This window comes from Vulpes lagopus, chromosome 10, assembly GCF_018345385.1.
Source record: "Vulpes lagopus strain Blue_001 chromosome 10, ASM1834538v1, whole genome shotgun sequence".
Taxonomy (NCBI): domain Eukaryota; kingdom Metazoa; phylum Chordata; class Mammalia; order Carnivora; family Canidae; genus Vulpes; species Vulpes lagopus.
Genome location: NC_054833.1, coordinates 82,351,710 through 82,373,384, shown reverse-complemented (window position 1 = coordinate 82,373,384; position 21,675 = coordinate 82,351,710). Strand labels below are relative to the sequence as shown.

At 38.0% G+C, this 21,675-nt stretch overlaps 1 protein-coding gene across 1 annotated transcript in view; it reads left to right on the top strand.

Annotated features, from left to right (window-relative positions):
- Positions 1-21,675, top strand: part of SCP2 (sterol carrier protein 2) — a 96,703-nt gene that overhangs the window by 51,905 nt on the left and 23,123 nt on the right. Inside the window, exon 12 of the mRNA XM_041770232.1 lies at positions 15,773-15,926. Within this exon, the coding sequence (XP_041626166.1) occupies positions 15,773-15,926 (154 nt within the window). The remainder of the gene's footprint in view (positions 1-15,772; positions 15,927-21,675) is intronic.

Below are 21,675 nucleotides of genomic sequence, written 5' to 3'. Positions count from 1 at the left end.
AAAAGTTGTAGCTGCTAAAGGACTATTATCTAGAATATACAAAGAACTCTTAAAAGTAAATAATGAGAAAATGAACAATATGATTAAAAATTGGGCAAAAGACCCAGATACCTCACCAAAGATGATATACAATGGCAAATATGCATATGGAAAGATCTTTGACATTATGTGTCATTAGAGAATTTCAAATTAAAACTACAGGATACCTCTACATACATATTAGAATGTTCAAAGTCCAAAATGATGACAACACCAAATGTTGGCGAGTTTTTGCAAAATGAAACATGATGAGCACTGACTAATGTGTAGAATTGGTTTTTTTGTTTGTTTGTTTTAAATATTTCATTTATTATTCATGAGAGCACAGAGAGAGGGAGAGAGAGAGAGAGAGAGAGAGAGGCAGAGACACAGGCAGAGGGAGAAGCAGGCTCCATGCAGGAGCCTGATGTGGGACTCGATCCCAGGACCCCAGGATCACACCCTGAGCCAAAGGCAGACGCTCAATTGCTGAGTCACCCAAGTGTCCCTAGAATTGTTCAATCACTATATTGTACACCTGAAACTAATATAACTCTGTATGTTAATTATATTGGATTTTAAAAAAAGAAATGATTATATGTTAATTATATTGGATTTAATCAAAAAGAAATGAATCATCCCCCATCACAAAATTCAGCAGCTGTCCTCATTGTCATTCACCAAAATGAGTTGTCCACACAAAAACTGCACATGGACATTTATAGCAGCTTTCTTTTTAACTGACAAAACTTAGAGGCAATCAGAATGTCCTTCAAAAGGTAAATGAATAAATAAATGCTGGTACAGCCAATGTAATATCCATTGCTAAAAATAAAAAAATAATAGTTAATCAAGTGATGAATGGACATGGAAGAAGTTTAAGTGCGTATTATTTAGGTGAAAGAAGCCAAACTGAAAAGTTTACATGCTCTATGCTCTATAATTCCAAATATATGACATTCTAGAAAAGGCAAAACCAGGGAAATATAGAAAGATCATGGGTTAGGGGAGAGGGAAGGAAGAGTAGGTACAGCATAGAACATTTTTAGGGCATGAGATTGTTCTATATCATCCTATAATGGTGGCCACATGTGGTTATACACTTGTCAAATGTATACAGCAGCAAAAGCCAGGTAGCAGGCTCTTCTTTCACTGCAGTGAAGCTACTGTTGTTTTCAAGACTTTTAAACTAACAGAGCCCAAAGTTTCAAGAATGGCAAGTAAAATTTTGCTAGTGGATCATCAGGGATAATAGTGATCCATTTTGTATTCGGGCTGTTGAGAAATAGCACCATCAATTCAGAACATGTTCAATATTTTTTTTTTAAAGATTTTGTTTATTCATGAGAGACACACAGAGGCAGAGACAGAAGCAGAAGGAGAACAGGCTCCCTGCAAGGGAGCCCAGTGCGGGACTTGATCCCAGGACTTGGGATCATTACCTGAGCCGAAGGCAGATAGGTCCTCAACCACTGAGCCACCCAGGTGCCCCAGCATGTTCAGTATTTTAGAGGATATGACTCCAGCCCTGCAAAGTATTGCTGGCACAATTATATAGTCTTCAAAAGGCCTTTACATTATTCATACCAACTGCTTCAGGGTGATAGAATACATGGTAAGCCCAATGAATGCTGTGAGCAGGTGTTCTTTCTGTATTTCATTCATTGAGGCTGTTAAACGAGCTTCTTAACCAGAGGAAATACTATGTGAAATGCTATGTTGGCAAATCCAGGACAAAGACCAACAATACAGTCCTAGGGGATATAAAAATTAAAGGTGTAAGTGGGGAAGAGACATTTAAGAATAATGAGGAGACCTGGTCAGTTATCCAAAGGAGGAATGTTTCAAAAGTTAAGGGGTCAGGTCAGAAAAGTTAGATTGATAGAGTGAAAAAAGTCCTTTGGATTTGGCTATTATCAAGGTATTGGCAATACTGGAACAATTTTATTGAAATATTATACATGAAAATACATGGGAATACAGAAAGAAGTGGGAAAGAAGTGGGGAATAGAAGTGGGAAAGTATCAACAATAGCACAGATTAGGAACAGTGGCTGTGAATGGAAAAGAAGATGCAGGGGATGTACCTCGGTTGCAGGTGTGTGTTTTGTATGAATGAAGTCTTGGATTTGATCCTAGCCTCTTCATTCTTTTCAGTATATAACTTTGTTGTTCCTAGTTTTTGTTGTTTGTTTGATCTGCAAAATGAGAATACAATGTAGTATCTACCTTACAGAGTTGTTCTGTGGATTAAATGAGGAAATATACATATGTAAAGCATATAGCAGAATTCCCAAAACAGAGTTGAAAAACAATAATTGCTAGTATTCTCCTCCTATTATTTCTACAAAAAGAAGCCAAATGGATCCAGTTAACTGTTTGTAGCTAGTAATAAAATCCATGTTTGTATCACAACATGAAAAATAATTTACAACCATTTTGGGGAAAGAACAATCTTTAATTTATGAAGAAAATAATATTTCTTCCAATATGACAGCCTCAAGGCATCCATTTCTCTATGTAAATTTTGATCCCAGTGCTACACAGACCTTGTAAAGTGATTTTTCTGCATTTGGTAAATATACTAAACTGTTTTCTTTAGCCCTCAAAAAAGTTGGGTCATACTTCAGTGTTTATTTTTTGCTAATGGGACATAGAAAAATCTGAGTGATAATAAATATTTCTGCACTATTGTTATAGGAATCTGAGTCCCAGCCCTTAAAGGGATAGCACAACATACAGCTCTGTGGAGATACAGCATAGAAGCAGAAGTTTGCAAAACACCTGGGGTATATAGGAGGGAGATTTGCCTCCAAACCTTAGAGCATGTGCTAGAGGGGCAGGGTTCTTTGGGAGACTTCTCTAAAAACAAAAGAGTTGGCAGGTGCCATTTCCCTTCCTGGCCCTCACCCCCAACCTAGACACATGGACACCTGTGAACTAGTACAGTGCCAACACTCTCCACCTAGCTTGCTAACTGTAGACCTAGTCCTCACAGACCTGCCCCCTCCAATCTAGCTAGCCTCAGTAAGAATTTTACAGGATGACTACAGGTCCCCTTCTGCAGTAGACCAGCACAGACCATGCCGACACTGCATGCCAAACCCCCACATTTTCCTCTGCATCAGCCTTTTCCCATACACCGTTGGCTGTGGCCCATCCAAAGTAGTGCTACCAGCCTGGCAGTGTGCAGGCAGCCCCACAAGGGGCCAGCACCACTTCAAAGCTACTCTTGCTCTGGGGAGAAGGGAAGATAACCACACACACTAGTCTAACTATAGCCCCAGCAGTGGGCTAGGGGCAGACATCTGGTCACACTGTAGGTCCTGCCCACCCATGTTTCCCAGGAGACAACACAGGTAAAGTGCCCCGCAGTTTGGTGCTACTGCATTTCTGACAAATTTCTTGACTCAACTAAGCCCAAGGTGGCTCAGGACTGACCCACTAACAACACAGGCACCAAACCCTGTCCACAGCAGGCAAAGAGAGTCATTACTGAGGATTGGACCGAAGGCAAAAGCAGCTCAGCTACAACAGTACAATGCATGCAACATACATAAGAGACACCAGATCCTGGTAAATAGGGGACATTGCATTGCAGAGCACAATAAGACCTTTCCTTCATAAGGCCGCTACATTCAAGAGTAGGAGATGTAGCTGACTTTCCTGACACATAGAAACAGACACAGAAAAAAATAAAAAGAAACAGACACAGAGTTAAACTAAATAAGGAGACAGAGGAATATGTCCCAAATGAAAGAACAAGACAAAAATCACAGCAAGAGACCTAAACAAAACAGAGAAAAGTAATATCCCTGATAGAGATTTAAAAGTAATGGTCGTAAAAATACTCACTGAACTTGAGAAAAGAGTGGAGGACTTCAGTGAGACCCTCAACAGAGATAGAAAACATAAAAAAGAACCAATCAGAGATAACTCAAAACTGAAATTAAAAATACACTAGATGGAATAAATAGTAGATTGGGGAAGCAGAAAAATGGATAAACAATGTGGAGGACAGAATAATGGAAAGCAATCAAGATGAAGAGGAGAGAGAAAAATCAATAATAGTAAAAGAAAATAGGGAACTCAGTGACTCCCAACAAGTGTAATAACATTTGCATTATAGAGATCTCAGAAGAAGAGAGGAAAGGGGGGAACCCTGGGTGGCACAGCGGTTTGGCGCCTGCCTTTGGCCCAGGGCACGATCCTGGAGACCCGGGATCGAGTCCCACGTCGGGCTCCCGGTGCATGGAGCCTGCTTCTCCCTCTGCCTGTGTCTCTGCCTCTCTCTCTCTCTCTCTCTGTGACTATCATAAATAAAAAATTAAAGAAATAAATAAATTTATAAAAAAAAAAAAAAAAAAAAAAAAAAAAAGAAGAGAGGAAAGGGGACAGAAAATTTATTTGAAGTAGAAATAGCTGAAAACTTCCCCAAGTATGGGGAAGGAAACCAGCAATCTAGATCTAGGAAACACAGAAGGCAATAAAATCAATGCAAGGAGGAATGCACCAAGATACATAGTAATTAAAATGCAAAAAGTAGTGATACAGAGAAAATTTTAAAATCATCAAGAAAAAAGAAAAGTTACATACAAGGGAAACCCCTGAAAACTGTTAGTTGATTTTTTTTAGCAGAAACTTTGCAGGCCAGAAAAGAGTGGCATGATATATTCAAAATTCTGGAAGAAAAAACCTGCAGCCAAGAATATTCTATCTATGAAGGCTATCATTCAGAATAGAAAGAAAGATAAAGAATTTTCCAGACAAACAAAAGTTAAAGGAATTCTTGACCAGCCCTACAAGAAACCAGCCCTACAAGAAATGTTAAAGAGGACTCTGGGTGGAAAGGAAAGACCATAAGTAGGAATAAGAAAAGTAGGAAGCACAAAAGCAGTAAAAATAAGTATATCTATAAAAATCAAAGTATTCACAGAATAAAAGAATGTGAAATGTGACACCCTATACCCAAAATATGAAGGTGGGGAGAAGAGTAAATATTAGCTTCAAACTTAAGTGACCATGAACTTAATAAGACTGCTGTGTGCATAATGTTATATATAAACCTATTGGTAACCACAAATAAAAAACGAGTAATAGATGAGCAAAAAATAAAGAGAAAAGAATCCAGGTATATCCCTAAGGAAAGCCAGCAAATCATGAGAGAAGAAAGCAAGAGAAGAAAGGAACAGAGAAGAACTACAAAAACAAACATCAAACAAGTAACAAAATGGCACTAAATATATACCTATCAATAATTACCTTATGTAAATGGACTAAACAGTCCACAATCAAAAGACAAGGTGATGGAATGGATATAAAAGCAAGACCCATGTATATGCTGCCTACAAGAGACTCAAATACTAATTTGAAAAGATAAATGCACCCCTCTGTGTTGTAGCTGTATATACAAGAGCCAGATTATGGAAGCAGCCCAAGAACAAACAGATGGTTATCAGAGTGCAGGGGTGTGTGTGTGTGTGTGGGTGGGTGTGTGTGTGGGTGGGTAAAATAGGTGAGGGGATTAAGAGTAAATATATATTTTTAGAGATTTGTTTATTTGAGGGAAAGAGAGTTCAGGGGGTCAGGAAGGGTAGAGGGAAAGAGAGAGGTGTGTGTGTGGTTTTTTTTTAAGATTTTATTTATTTATTCATGAGAGATAGAGAGAGAGGCAGAAACATAGGCAGAGGGAGAAGCAGATGCGGGACTCAATCCCAGGACCCAGGGATCATGACCTGAGCCAAAGGCAGACGCTCAACCACTGAGCCACCCAGGTGCCCCAAGGGAAAGAGTCTTTTTTCTTTTTAGGGGGGCTGGGGGAAGAGTCTTTTAAGAAGACTCCATGCTGAGCGCAAAGCCTGACATAGGGCTTGATTTCACAACCCTGAGATCATGACCTGAGCCAAAACCAAGAGTTGGGCACTGACTCTGCCACTCAGGTGCCCCAAGAGTAAACTTACCTTGATGAGCCCTGAGTAATGTGTAGGATTACTGAATTACTGTATTGTATACCTCTAACTAATATAACACTATATGTTAACCCTACTGGAATTAAAATTTAGAAAAAGACCAAAAAAAAAAAAAAAGAATTGCAGTTTACATTAAAGATAGTGATTTAAATTCTTTTAGACAGCTTCTTCGCTCTCATATGAAACACTTCTTTTCATCAGAAGATGAATGTGGCATTTCAGGTTGCTTTTATCGACATAACTTTTTTCTCCCCTGAAGGAACATATTTTTATTATAATTAACTTGTTTGCCATTCTGAGATATTTTTGTTCTGCCATTCACTGAAACACTCAGATATCATGCTTTGTAGTAACAATATGATTTTTCACATCCATATTCTTTCTTAAAATTGAGATGTAACTTTCATGTAATAAAGTACACCATTTTCACAAAACAGAATTGTTTATAGCAGCATTATTTATAATAGCCAAAAAGATGAAAACAACCTAGATGTCTGTCATCAGCTAATAAAGGGATAAACAAAATGTGGTATATTTATACAATGAAATATTCTTAAGCATAAAAGAAATGAAATACTGATAGATGCTACAACATAGATGAAACTTGACTTCCCTCAGACGTCTTCCCCATTCTCTAAACCCTTCTCCTTCAATTAGGCTAAGACTAATACAACTTTTTCTTGTACCAATAGTTCGTCATTTGTTATTGCCAAGTAGTAATCCATATACCAGTTTGTTTATCCATTCTCCTATTGATGGATATTTGAGTTCCTTCTTGTTTGAGGCCATTATTAATAAGGATGCTATGAACATTTTTGTACAAACCTATTTATGGACATACCTTTTACATTTCTCTTGGGTTAGTAACTCAGAGTAAAATGGGTCAATCAGAGGGCAGATGTATGTTTAACTGTATAAAAATCTGCCAAATAGTTCTCCACAGGATTGTCATATGGTTTTTAATATTCTAGCAGGATGACAAATGCTAACATTTAACATGTCTTTCTCTTCCTTTCTACCCTTAGTTCTATTCCTTAGAGTCAACCTCTTTTATTATTTTTTTGGTATTTTCTCCCAAATTGTTATGCTTTTAGAAATGTATATTTCTATGTGTGATTTCTATGTGTGATTTTTACAATCTTTCTTTTTTGTTGTTATATAGTTGACACATAATGTTACATTAGTTTCAAGTGTATCACATAGTGATTGGACAAGTCTATACATTGTGCTATGCTCACCACAAGTGTAGCTACAATCTGTCACCATACAATGCTATTACAGTACCATTGACTATATTCTCCATGCTGTATCTTTTATCCCAATGACTTATTCATTCCATAACTGCCTGTCTCCCATTCTCCTTCACCCATTTAGCCCATCTCCCCACCCCCTTCCTCTGGCACCATCAGTTTGTTCTCTATATGTATAGGTCTGTTTCTACTTTTTACTTGTTCATTCATTTGTTTTGTCTTTTAGATTCCATACATAAGTGATATCATATGGTATTTGCCTTTCTCTGTGAGACTTATTTCACTTAGCATAATGCCTTCTAGGTATTGTTATTGTGAGGGGCAAGATATCATCCTGTTTTATGTCCGAGTAATAGTTCATTGTATATATGTATATACTACATCTTCTTTCTCCATTCATCTGTGGATAGACACATGTGCGGCTTCCATATCTTGGCTATATACAACCTTTCTATATGTATGTGTTATATATATGTATATTTACCACGTTGTAGACGGCTTTACTTACATCTTAAAAATCTTTTTGTATTATCACTTATAGATATTATTTACTCTTTTTAAATGCCTGCACAGTATTTTCATTATAAGAAATTTACCTAGCCCTACCTAGTAGACATATTTGTGGTGTCGATTTTTCTATTATAAACAATGCTGCGATAAGCATCCTTGGGTCTTTGCATACTTTTGCATGTAGATCAAGATAAATTCAAAACAATGGACTCACAAATTTAGGCAAAATATATAATTTTTTTTAATTTTTTTATTTATTTATGATAGTCACAGAGAGATAGAGAGAGAGGCAGAGACACAGGCAGAGGGAGAAGCAGGCTCCATGCACCGGGAGCCCGACGTGGGATTCGATCCCAGGTCTCCAGGATCGCGCCCTGGGCCAAAGGCAGGCGCCAAACCGCTGCGCCACCCAGGGATCCCAATTTAGGCAAAATATAAACTAGAACTATGAGGAGAAGAAAACGGGAAAGAAAAGTAGCAGGATAAAGATTTACTAATTGCCTACCACAGGCCAGGTTTTGTGCTAACATTTATATCTAGCTGGGTATTTGGGTGAAACCAAAATGTTGAAATGTTTAAGTTAAAATGAACTGTTTGCTTTTCCCAGATATCTTTAATTCCTCATCTCTGTAAACTCTTATCTTTGATGTTTTCTGAATAACAACAACAGCAAACATTTACATGGTGCAAAGTGCTGGGCACTCACTGTTCTAAGTATTCTTCATTTAATTCTCATGTCTAATTTTGTATTTTGTATTTTATAAAAGTGGAAAATAAAAGCACAGAGTAACTTGCCCAAAGTCACCAAACTAGTGGCGAAGTTAGGATTCAGACCCAGGCAGTGTATTTCTAGAGTCCAAGCTCTTAACCACTGTACTGACTAATGCTTTTTCCTCTGGAGAAATGCCCATCTTCAAGGTCTGTCTCAAGTGTTACTTGCCTTATGATGCTTTCCCTAATTTCTTTATCCTTTCCATAGATTGAATTAATCTTTCTCTTTTTTGAACTCGCTATACTTTCTTAGTACTTCTTTTTTGACATTTGTACTTATAGTACAAATGTCATTTGTATAGTACAAATGACATTTGTGGCTTTTAAAAAAACCTCCCCATTTGACTGAGCCTGTAAAGGCATAATCCATATTTCCTTCGTCTCTGTACCCTAAACAGTGCTCAGTACAAGGGTTTGCACATGTAAAGGGGATGGTTGAATAAATTATAGTTCCTTTAACATCTGAAAGGTGGCATGGAGTAGAGAGGATAAACTTGTCTAGTGTGGGAAGAATTAGGAAAAATTCATGGGAAGCTAGATTTGGGGCTGATGTAGGAAATTACTGTCTCACATAGCTTCCCAAAAGTGGAATTGGTTGTTTCCTGAGAGCATGTATTATTTCCTTGCCCAGAGGCTGTGTATGAAAAATACAAGTTACCAATTTGATGTGAATGTTGTAAGGGGAATTGCCTATTTGTTAGGGCCTGAGATTTGATGAGATCTTAGATCCTTTCTAATTTGAAAATGTTCTGATCCTACAATGTGATATAATTATTTGTCCTACTGAATTCACATTGTTCTTGATATGTTTAATGGTACACATTATTCTATCGTGATTTTTGTTTACATGTTTTAATACTTTTGTAGGTATTATAAACATAGGTTTTAAAGATTTGGATGAAAATGGAAAGAGAGTAAATTAAATTTGAGGCAGGAGACCAGACCTAGCATACTCAAATTATGGCTTTCCTCTTCTACTCTGTAAGAGGTCACCAAAAGAAACACATCCTAGGATGATGACTGGCAAGACCTAAATCTAATACTGACTCTAACATGTCAGTAAGTCAGTAAGGCCTAAGTAGCTTTTTATCAAAGCATCTATTTTAGCCTTTTATCATGTTCTACAGGCTATGTAGCCTTATTCCCATTGTTAAGAACTTTGCATTTTTGCCATTGTGATGTGAGGAAAGTTAAGTTTTATCATTAGAGTCTAATGAATACTCTCCAGTGCAAGGGGAAATGAAACCCAAGTGAAGAGTGTTTACTCTTGATACCTGTTGGCAGGTAGAGATAGCTAGGAGCAGGCTCTGACTTTTATTGCTCTTGCCAAGTAAAAGGAAGGGAAAGGAAAATTGTGCCTATATATCTCATATTTTATTTTATTATTTTAATGGCTTTATTGAGGTAAAATCAACTTATAATCAACTGATTTTAAAGTGTAAAATTTAAAAAGTTCTGACATATATATATATGTATTTATCTGTGAAACTATCACCACAGTCAAGATAGTGAACATATCCATGAACCAAAAGTTTCTTCTTATATGCTTTTGTGTAATCACTCATTACTCCCCACTTCTTATCGCAAAGCATTTCATTCTTTTTAATGACTGACTAATATTTCTCTGTGTGTGTGTGTGTGTGTGTGTGTGTGTCTGTGTACCACATCTTCTTTATCCATTTATCAGTCAATGGCCACTTGATCTCTTTCCATAGTTTGAGAAACTGTCAAACTGACTTCCAGAGTGGTCAAACCACTTTACGTTACCACTAGCCATGTATGAGAGTTCTTGTTCCTCCACATTCTCATCAGACTTGGTATGGTCAGTCTTTAATTTTAGTCATTCTAACCAGTGTGTAGTGGCATCTCCTTGTGGTTTTAATTTACATTTTCCTAATGACTAATGATGTTGAGCATTTTTTTCAAGTGCTTATTTGCCATTTGTATATCTTCTTCTTAAGAGTCTATTCAAACCTCTTGCACATTTTGGGACACAATTGATTGTTTTGTTTTGTTTTAAGGATTTTATTTATTTATTTGAGAGAGAGAGAGAGAAAGAGGGAGCAAAAGCAGAGGGGAGGGACAGAGGGAGAAGCCCTGCAGGGCTTGATCCCAGGACGCTTAATTGACTGAGCCACCCAGGCACCCCTGGTTATTTTTTATTGAGTTTGAGAGTTTTTGATATATTATGTGTCTAAATTTTTTTTTATCAGATACATGCTTTGCAAAAGTTTTCTCCCAGTCTGTGACTTCCTTTTCATCCTCTTAGTAGTGTCTTTTGAAGAGCAGAAATTTTTAATTTTTATTAACTCCCACTTACCTATCTGTACTTTCATGGATTTACTTCTGGTTTTGTATCTAAGCAATCTCTGTCTAATCCAGGGTCACCAAGACCTTTTCCTCTGTTTTCTCCTAGATATTTTATATGTTAGATTTTAAATTGAGATCTGTAATTAATTTTGAATTAATTTTTGTGTATGGCACAAAGTATGAGGCCAAGTCCATTTTTTACTTAATGTATTTCCAGTTATAGTGCCATTTGTTAGAAAAGTTATATTTTCTCCATAGCATTGCCTTTGTCAAAAATCAATTGTTCATAACTATGTGGGCATTATTTCTGGACTCTCTTTTCTGTTCACTAATCTATTTTCTGTCTTTAATACTATACTGCTTTGATTGTTGTAGCTTTATAATAGTTCTTGAAATTAGGTAGCCTTAGCTCTCAACTTTATTCTTCTTTGGCTATCCTAGCTCCTTTGCATTTCCATAGAAATTTTAGAATCAGCTTGTTGATTTCTATTTAAAGAAAATCATCCTTGAATTTGGGGGGAATTATGTTAAATGTATAGATTTATTTAAGGGGAATTGACATCCAAGTAATAGTGAGTTTTCTGACCCCTAAACAAAGTATTTATCTTCATTTATTTAGGTCTTCTTTAGCTTTTCTCAAGAACGTATTATAGTTTTTACTATATAGATCTTACGCATGTTTTATCAGATTTATCCCTAAGTATTTCATATTTCTGATGTTACTGTAAATGATATTTTTCAGTTTCAATTTTTTATTGCTAGTATGTAGAAATACAACCAATTTTTGTATGTTCATCTCCTAACATTGCTAAAACTACTTTTTAAATTTATTAACCGTAAAAAAACTCCATCGGGTTTTCTATATAGACAATCATATCATTTGTGAATAAAGACAGTTTTGTGTTTAAATCTTTATCATTATGAGGTGGCGTTTTTTCCCTGGCAAGTCTTTGCTCTGAAATCTGCTTTAGCTGATTGAATATAGTTGCTTCAGTTTTCACATATTAAGTAATGTTAATGTGGTGTATCTTTTTCCATCCTTTTACTTTTAACCTATTTGTGACTTTAAAGTGCATTAACATTGGGGCACCTACATAGCTCATTTGTTTAAGTGGCTGACTCAAGATTTTGGCTCAGGTCATGATCTCAGGGTCCTAGGACCAAGTCCCATGTTGGGCTCTGTGCTCAGTGGGGAGTTTGCTTCAGGATTCTCTCTTTCCCTCTGCCCCTCCCACTGCTTGCTTGCTCTCTTGTTCTCTCTCTAAAATAGATAATCTTTAAAAAAAAATAAAATGCATTAGCATCATTTAATTGAGTCTTGCTCCCCCCCCCATTCTTAGAATCTCTGCCTTTAATTGGGTGTTTAGACTATTTACATTTGATGTGATTATTAATATGCTTAGGTTTGAGTTTGTCTTGTTATTTGCGTTCTCTCTGTCACTGCTATTCATTACTCCCTTTTGCCTATTTTTTTTTTTCAGCCTTCTTTTGGATTACTTTTTACTCCATTTTATTTTTATCTTATTTGAAGAGATTTAAATAATAAAAAAAGACCTTATTCATTTACCCATATAGTTACTACTTCCAGTGCTCTTCATTCCTTCGTGTAGATCTTTTTTTCTATCTACTATCATTTTCCTTCTGCCTAATGGACTTCCTTTTTAACATTTCTGTGGTGTGGATGTTGCAGTATGGTAGTGAAATCTTTCAGCTTTGTGTGTTTAAAAATGTTTTTATATTGGGGGATCCTTGGGTGGCTCAGCGGTTTGGCGCCTGCCTTTGGCTCAGGGTATAATCCTGGGGTCCTGGGATTGAGTCCCACATCGGGCTCCCTGCATGGAGCCTGCTTCTCCCTCTGCCTGTGTCTCTGCCTCTCTCTGTGTGTCTCTCAGGAATAAATAAATAAAATCTTAAAAAAAAATGCTTTTATGTTGCTTTTGGTTTTGAAATATATTTTGTATTTGATAGCATTCTGGGTTGGTAACTTTTAGAGGGAAAAACTGCTCTTCTGGTGCATGCTGAGTCTAGTAAAGTTTTTTGCTTTTGAAGCTCAGCAATGCTTTTCTTTCTCAAAAAGCCAGGATCTGATAATAGAAAACCATGCCTTTTTTTATGTTGTTTATTTTAAGGCCTTTAGATGTCTAATGTAAACTAAAGCTGAATTATGACTTTTTTGTACTTGGCTGTCTTAATGGTATAAAGAAGAGTGTGGGGTCAAGGAAGCAGGAAAAGAAAAAGACCTCAGATAGTATCTCAACATGTTTTTCCCTAGTCTTTCCATTCTGAGGTTTTCCATTGTACTTAGTACTTATCTTTATTAGCACTTTATATTACATTGTCAATTCTTTATATATTTAATAGTGGAGTGCTTGGTTTATATTTGAGTTGTTTGTTTTCAGTAGCAACCAGACTATATGTAGTGAAGTCCTAGGCTAATGCTTTCATAACTGCTATGCCTTCTTGCTAAGTGGATTTCTGAGGTCAACTTTTTTTTTTTTTTCCTGAGGTCAACTTTTGACTTCCACCTTCACAGGTCCAGATTCTAGAAATTCAAGAAATCCCAGTTTATTATGAAAGTAGACAACTGGAAACCTCAAATAATCAGTATGCTTTCGTACACTCATCTTTTGTCAAAAGCAAATAAATGACAAGACCTTCTTCTTCTCCTCCTGCTCTCTCTCATTCTGCCTGCCTCCTTACCTGCCACTCCCCATTATGATAATGCTACCCCCATAGTAGGCTGTATTGTAAATGCTTGCATCTTTATATTGCAAGACTATGAGCTTAATAAGGGAAAAGAGTTGCCTACTTTGTTTATTGCTGGATCTTCTGAGCCTTGAGGAATGTCTGGAACATATTAGGCCATAAAATATTTGTTGGATGGATGGTTAGATTAATATTGATTCTTTGCATGTTTTACTAAGATTATATGTCAGTTTTTTTGTGTATATATATATAAATAGTATATACAATTGTTTTCCTAAATTGTTTAACATTTTCCTAAATTTTTCCCAAATTGTTAAACATTTTATAAGTGTTTTAAATAGAAACATAGTGCTTTGTTATATGGATGGATAGTTCATAATTTATATAACCATTCTAAATTATCTAGTTTTTCACTGTTACGATATGATGAAGATAGCCTTTTCTGTAAAACTTTGCCTATGCTTATTTCTGTAGAATGGTTTTCAAGGCATTTTCAAGGCTCTTAATTTTGTACATTGCTTTCCAAAAAGGTTGCACTGATTTGAACTTTCGCCAGTACTGTATGGAAGTGACTGTCTTGGTTGTCTCCCCAGCATTGATTAGTCCTATTTTAAACATTCTTACCTAAAACAAAACAAACAAAAAAGCATCCTTACCAATTTGGTTAAAAAATGGCATTTTTCTGTTTAACCAAAGTACGGTTGAGTATTTTCTCAAATATTACAAACTATGTATATTTATTATTTTGTGAAGAAAACTAGCTGTATTTTTCTGCCCATGTGTATATAAGATGCGTGTGAATACTTTTTGCCTTTCACATATTCATTAAATGGTTGACCTTTCTATAGGGCAGATTTCTAGTAAAATTAATTACCCCAAAGTTTCACATTGATCTTCTTCATTAATATTCAGAATGTTCACAATTCAAAAAATCATTATAGGTTGTAGAGTTACCTATTATAAAACAGTGCTTAAGATATATGTTCTGTAAATACACAGTTACTGCTTGGAAATAAGAAGTCGCAGTTAAATTTCTTGAGGAGGTTTGTGTTTGTTAAATAGCAAAAATTCAACTGACTAAATTTTAAAGACCTAATTGGCTTTAATAAATGATTCATGAATTGGGCATCATCCCATCTAGCAAATAGGGGGGGCTCTGAAGGGTTGTACAAAATGGAAGGTTTTTACAGGAGAGTGAGGCAAAAAGTTCTTAGCAAAAGGATTGTTCCAGCAAGAGTGCTTTCCCTTAGGTGGAAAAGCAAAGGGTCTTATCATGCAGGCTGCCTCATCTTCGGGAGATGCAGAGGGCCCAGGTGGCAGACTCCGTGGCACTGATAAAAAAAATTCCTGACTAGTTAAGACTGCATTTCTGGGGGAGGTTGAAACTACAATTAGATGAGGACTTAAGCCTTGGTTTGTGAACTCAGTCTAAATGACAGCGTTTTGGACCTGTGGTTTTCCTTGGAAATTGTCACAGGTAACTCAGGAATCAGAAAATGTGATTGGGGGCAGAAAATGGTTCAGTGGTTTAGCGCTGCCTTCAGCCCAGGGCGTGGTCCTGGGGTCCTGGGATCGAGTCCCACGTTGGGCTCCTTGCGTGGAGCCTGCCTGTGTCTCTGCCTCTCTCTCTCTCTCTCTCTGGAATAAATAAATAAAATCTTAAAAAAAAAAAAAAAAAAGAACATGTGATTGGGTATGTAGATGGAAGAACATGCATTGTAGGTAGACCTGTATAGCTCTGCCTCCAGGATGGAAATCAGTCTATCCTGTTAGAATCTTCTTAACTCAGGTATCCTTGAATAGTTGGTCTGGTAGAAAGACGAATGTAAATCAGGAGACGGGGGTTCTATCTAATGTCAGTTCTAGAGGAGCCTGCATTGTAACCATTCACAGTTTACTTGATTTTCCAGGATGACGCCCTGGGCCCAGGGCAGGTGCTCAACCTCTGAGCCACCCGGGCGTCCCAACAGGTCGGATTTTTAAAGAGTGCAGGAAGTTTCTTAAGCCTGAAGAATATTGTCTAGGTACAGATTTAGGAGGCGGAAAAAAAAAAACAACCCTACAAAACTGGCTGCCGATACTGTCGTGGCTTTTAAGCGAAGTTCCTATTTATGCAAATATTCCCTCGGCCTGCTACCCAAGAGCCGCGATCCCGCGTAGGCTCCGGTCCGGCGGGAGGAGCGGGCGGGGCCGCGTGCTAGCGCCGCGGAGCCTGACTGCTCGGTGCTCGACTTGTCAGGTCTGGCTCAGTGCGCCGAGCTCTGCTGGCAGCTGAGAGGGGAAGCCGGAAAGAGGCAAGTTCCTGGTGCAAAGGTTGCTCTGCAGCACAATCTAGGCATTGGAGGAGCCGCGGTTGTGACGCTCTACAAGATGGGCTTTCCTGAAGCTGCCAGGTGAGTGGCTCTCTGGGTGTCGCCTGCTAACGAGCCTTGATTTTTTTCGCAGCCGATGATGTTGCCCAAGTGGAAAGTCCGTATTTTATCGTCCAGAACTCAATAAATACCACATGGCTCTGCTTTGGTGGTCCGGCTTTAAGGTCTTTGAACTGGCAATTGGCTTTTAGACTTAACCAGCCTTAGGAAAATTTTGTACACGAAGGAGGCGGTACCGGTGCGCCCGGGTGGCTCGGTGGGCTAAGGGAGGGACTCTTGACCTGAGCTCAAGTCTTGCTCTCAGGGTGGTGAGTTCAAGCCCTCCACTGGGCTGCATGCTGGGTGTGGAGACTACTTAAAACAAAAAAAAAAAACAGACCCCCCCAAAACCCCAGCACAGTCAAAAGAGAGTGCTGACCTAAAAATACTCGTCTTAGACCTGACAACCAGAGTGATTCACTTTTTACGATTCCCTTCTCAGAATTGCTTTCTCCCTGCATAGCCTCCCAGGTTTCTGAGGTTGTTTGGAGAAAGTTATTAAATATGCTGATTGGATCTCTGCACGTGTATGACTCTGAATGCAGCCAAGGCCTCACTGCTGCTAGAAGCCCTTTTCTTGGGCTCTTGCTGGTTCTCTTCCTGTCCTTATCAAATGCCCGAGCACCTCCACTCCACCAGCGCTTTCTGTTCCAGGCCTTTCAGGACCCCCAGCTTCCTCGCTCTGGTCTCTTTAGTGCTCATTCATCCTTCCCACAGGCAAAAAGTCCCTCTTCCTTCCCAAGGCCTAGCTGTCCTCCTTGCATGCTTTTGTTTCCAACTATGTTCTGTAACTTCGTTCCAAATATTAACTATACCTTCTCCCTTTTGAGCCTTTTCCTCTTTGCTTTTCTACTGACTTCTTTCCTCTGTTAGCAAACATGGTCAGGTCTTACATATGATAACATTTATTTTTTTCTTGCCTTATTTTCTTTTGCCATGAGCCTTTTATACTGGGCCACTTTTTTCCCTCCCCCACGCTCAAGTATCTATCTTAATGTCTATTTTTTTACCTCACCACTGAGATCAGGTAAGGCTACCGGTGATTATGAAATGTTCTTGTCTTTGTTTTCTTTTCTTGTTTAACTTTCACCCTGCGGTAGCTGTCAACACTAACTAGCTCTCTTTTTTTTTTCTCCTGGAAATTCTTGGTAATTATTTACTTATTTTTCACACTTTCGGTTCCACAAAGGGTATGTGACACACTTCTTTTCAGAATCCGTTATATTCTTATGTTTTACAAGCTCATAAGTCTCTTCTCTCTGTGCTTTCACTTTTCTTTCTCTTCCTGGAATGTCATTTCTGTTGTGAGTTCTATCATTGAAGGCCCATCTCCAGTACCATCTTCCTTAAATATCCACAGCACTCTGTTCCTTTGGACCCATATTCAGTTTGGGCTTAGTTGTAGTATATCCACACGTTTATTCCCCTTATTATATGAAATCCTTGAGGTCTAAGACTGTTGTGACTTCTTTCAACCCCTGTAAGGCTCTCTGTCATAAAGAGTGAATGTTTCTTGAATTGAATCAAATGAAAAGGTGATAAGATGTTGAATTTTCGAATTTTCCTCCTAAAGATGATCATCAGTCTGTACTGTCTTCTAGAATTCCATCTAGTTCATATTTGGAGTTGAAAACACTCAGTAAAAGCCAAACTATAAAGAGCTAACTGCAGTATTAGAATAGTATCTAATTAGCTCAGATTAGAAGTTTATGAATCGGCGGCAACAAATTCTATTTTAAACATCGGATTCTCATAGTTTTTTAATTTCAGGAGACCAAAAAATTGGGAGATTGAGTTGTTCAAAATAACTACAGTGTTACTTGTAGGAAGGCAGAAGATGAAAAAAAAATCCAGATGATATACAGGTTTCCCCTGCTGTCCAAAAGTAGAGCGTTCCTGTGAAACTTTTCTTAAGCCAAAATGGTGTGAAGGAAAGAAGTTATACCATTAACCTATATGGAAAAATTCTTGAGTGTTTCCCAGACCCCAGAATGGCCTCTTTTATGCTTTTCTGTTAGGACACATCTTGCTAACGGATGCACAGAATAAATTAAGAAAAAGCACAGATGCTCACAGCCACAGCTGTGGCTCCTGCTGAGTGTAGTTCTTGGGGAGAGAACATGGGGGAGGTGACACTCTCCATGTACACACTGCCTCTAAAATGGCTTGCTACAAAACAAACGTTAAATGCTATTATCTCTTTTTACCTTTTTTTTTTTTTAAACCAAAATCCTCTTTGGATTTCTTTTGGTTAGCAAAAACAGGTACTAATGTAGGCCTTTCGTAGAAGCAAAGTAACATGAACTTTTGAAAAGCAGGGATACCTGTATGCATGACTAATAAGAATTAATGACTAATAAGAAAATATTGAAGGTAGTATTGATAGTTTTAGTGCTATAACTCACTATAAAGGCCAAAGCTGGGAAAACGATTCTTGAATCTAATGGTACAAATACAGTTTTAAACAAGATCATTTTAAGGTATTCTTTTAGGGTTCCCAGACCCAGTTCCAACATGGAGAATAGGAGTTCCCACTACCTGTCCCCAAACACCAGGCAATTTTCAGACGCCAGTACGTCTGGATTCAACTCAATTCTGACACTATCTACCCAGAGATAGCATCAGATTGCATAGTTTAAAGGTTCAGTCCCACAAGACTGGACCCCACCCACCACTTCAGATGTGTCACAAACTTCAGTTTGTTACCTGGGCCTCTGACCAAGAGGCTACAGGTTGGAGTTTCCAAAGACCTCCTCCTTATGTTTGATTAATTTGCTAGAGTGGCTCATAGAACTCTGAAAAACCCTTACTTCTGTTTTACAAGTTTATTAAAGGACATGATAAAGAGTACAAATCAATAATAAGATGAAGAGATATATGGGGCAACGTCCCATACAAAGGAGTTTGGGGCCTGGCTTGATGGTATGAGGAAGGGTTCTGGTTTCCTAGTTGTGGAAGCTCTCTGAAAAGGACCAAAAATCTGTTGTCTTGGGTTTTTATGGAGGCTGCAGTACATAATCATGATTGACCAAGCCATTGGCCATTGGTTCATCAACCTCCAGCTCCTTTCCCCTCCCTGGTAGTGATGTGTGGTAGGGTGCATAAGTCACCTTCATTAATACCAAGTCATTCACTTCACCTTTATGGCTTTGAAGCATTTTCAGGAACTATGGATGAAGACCAGATATATCAGAAATATATTTTAGTCATCTGAATGACCAAATATTTCTTATAAATCATTATATTGCAGGTAATATCAATCATTATATTGCACATGATCTGATTTACTTAGTTCCTTGTTTAGCTAACTTTGATAGAGCAACTGCTACATGCTTAGACCCCCAAGAATGGCCCTCTGTGTATGTGGGGAAGGCAGATATAAGTTTTTCAAAATGCTGTTGAAGCCCAGAGGAAGAAATTATTATGGAGAAGGTAAATTTAAACCAGATGACTAGGATTGCCCAGCAGAAACTTAGAGGAAGGGTATTCCGGGCATGTACATAGATAGGTACAAAGATTTGAAATACAGGATTTGATGAGTGGTTGTACTGTGTGGGTACAGAGTAGATTATGTGTGTGCCTTGGTAGATGGTCAGAGTCAATAGTGTGCTGGTGACAGGAGGTACAGTTGTAACCAGATTGGATTATGGTTTTGAAACCTTAAATCCTCTACTCAGGAATTTGGAACTGAGCCCACAGAATGAGTGTTATCAAAAGATCATGTGGTTATATTGCCCTTTAAGCAGATCAGTCTGGCATTACTTTGATTTGAATGGTGCAGAGACCAGAGGCCAGCAGTCCTTAGGGGAGGCAGTTGTAGCAGTGTGTGTGGACAAGAAATGTTCAGTGCTGCATTAGGAACAGAAAAATAAGAAGGAGAGGTCATATTTAAGAGCTGTGACTAATTGCATTTAATTTATAGTTAAACTTTTATTTGCTTTCACTTAGATCAATTTTGAACAGTTTTTCTTTTTTCTGTTACTACTTTCTGGTTTTGAGCTTTATCTTGGATAAATTGAGGCCTGCTATCTTCATCTGTTCAAGTTGCTATAACAAAATTTGTCCTTGGCCCCCAAATTCGTATCTTTCTCATGCCATCAACTCAAAATGTCTCTATTTCTCTCTCCTGTGTACTCTTTAATTCACTGTACTCTGACTTCTACCTTCCCCAACTTCTTCAGATTGTTTTTGTCGAAGTTCCCTGTACTCTCCATGGTGCCAGATACAGTGGGTATTTGACCTTTGGCAGCAATTGGCATAGTTTAATGCTCCCTCCCAGATTCTATCTCCTTTCTCAGCTTCAGCAACACCATGTTCTTCTGGTTTTTCCTTTTGTATCATTGGCTGCTGCTTCCTCTTTAAATAATGGAGTACCATATGGTGTTGTCCTGGGCTCTCTTCTTTTTCTGTAATTCTCTCCAGGCAAGTTTATCATTTCCCATGGATTTAAATACTTTCATTATGTTGATGGTCACCCTTATTTTATATTCATCCTCAATCTCTCCTCTGAGCTCCAGACTCATACCCAACTGCCTTCTTGTTTCACAAACATTTCATACCTCCTGTGCCTCAAATAGAACTTTGATCCCCTCCCACTACATTCTTCCTTTTATCACTATATGGCACTGCCATCCCCTCAGTTATTTAGGAAAACTGAATCATCCTTGCCCTTCCCCCTCACTGTGAGACCCCCCTCATTTCCCAGTAGTAAAGCCTATGGATTTTGTCTCTAAACTATACACTTTTTCCTCTCCATTTCCACTGGCAGACTGTCCCCACTGTAGTCCAAACCACCATCACTTCTTATTGGGACTATTTTAGTAGCCTTACTATTCTCCCTGCCTCTGTTCTCACACACACACCCTCCCCAGTTCATTCTGCACACTGTTGTAAGAGTAATCACAAAACAAACTACGGTTGACCCTTGAACAATGAAGAAGTTAGGGGTGCTGGCCCCCTGTACAGTTGAACATTCCCCAAAGCTTTTGATTCTCTAAAAAGTTAACAACTACTAAGAGCCTACTGTTGGTTGGAAGCCCTACCAATAACATAAAAGGTCAGTTAACACATATTTTGTATAAGTACTATATACTGTATTCTTACAATAAAGTGAGCTAGAGGAAAGGTGATATGAAGAAAACCATAAGGAAGAGAAAATACATTTACAGTACTGTACTGTATTTATGGGAAAAACCCACATGTAAATGGATCCATGCAGTTCATACCCATGTTGTTCAAGAGTCAACTGCATCTCACTTCCCTGCTTAATCATTTCAGTAGCTTCCCAAATTCCCTACTTTAGCCTTTATGATCTGCCCGATTTTTCAGTTTCATTTTCATTATCACTCTCCCCCCACTTGTGTTGTAGTGACTGCTTTTGTTGTTCTTTAAACATACCAAGCTCCTTTCTCAGGATCTTTGCAGTTTCCTCTTTGAATGGCTAGCTCCTTTTCTTCTTTTAATAAGATCTTAGCTTAAATTCAGCTGCTCTGAGATGTCATTCCTGACTGTTCTACCTAAAGTAGGTTCTTCCTATTACTTGCAATTATTTTGTCTATTTACTCCTTTTTCTACTCCCACTAGAAGAATATAAACTCAGTGAGAACAGGGCCTGGGTCGGACTTGTCCACCCTTATACTCCTACTACCTTGAACAATGCTTGCCATGTCAGAGGAATTATCTAACATCCTCCTCTTCCTCAGACTCCTCAAGTTTCTGTCTGTATCTAATA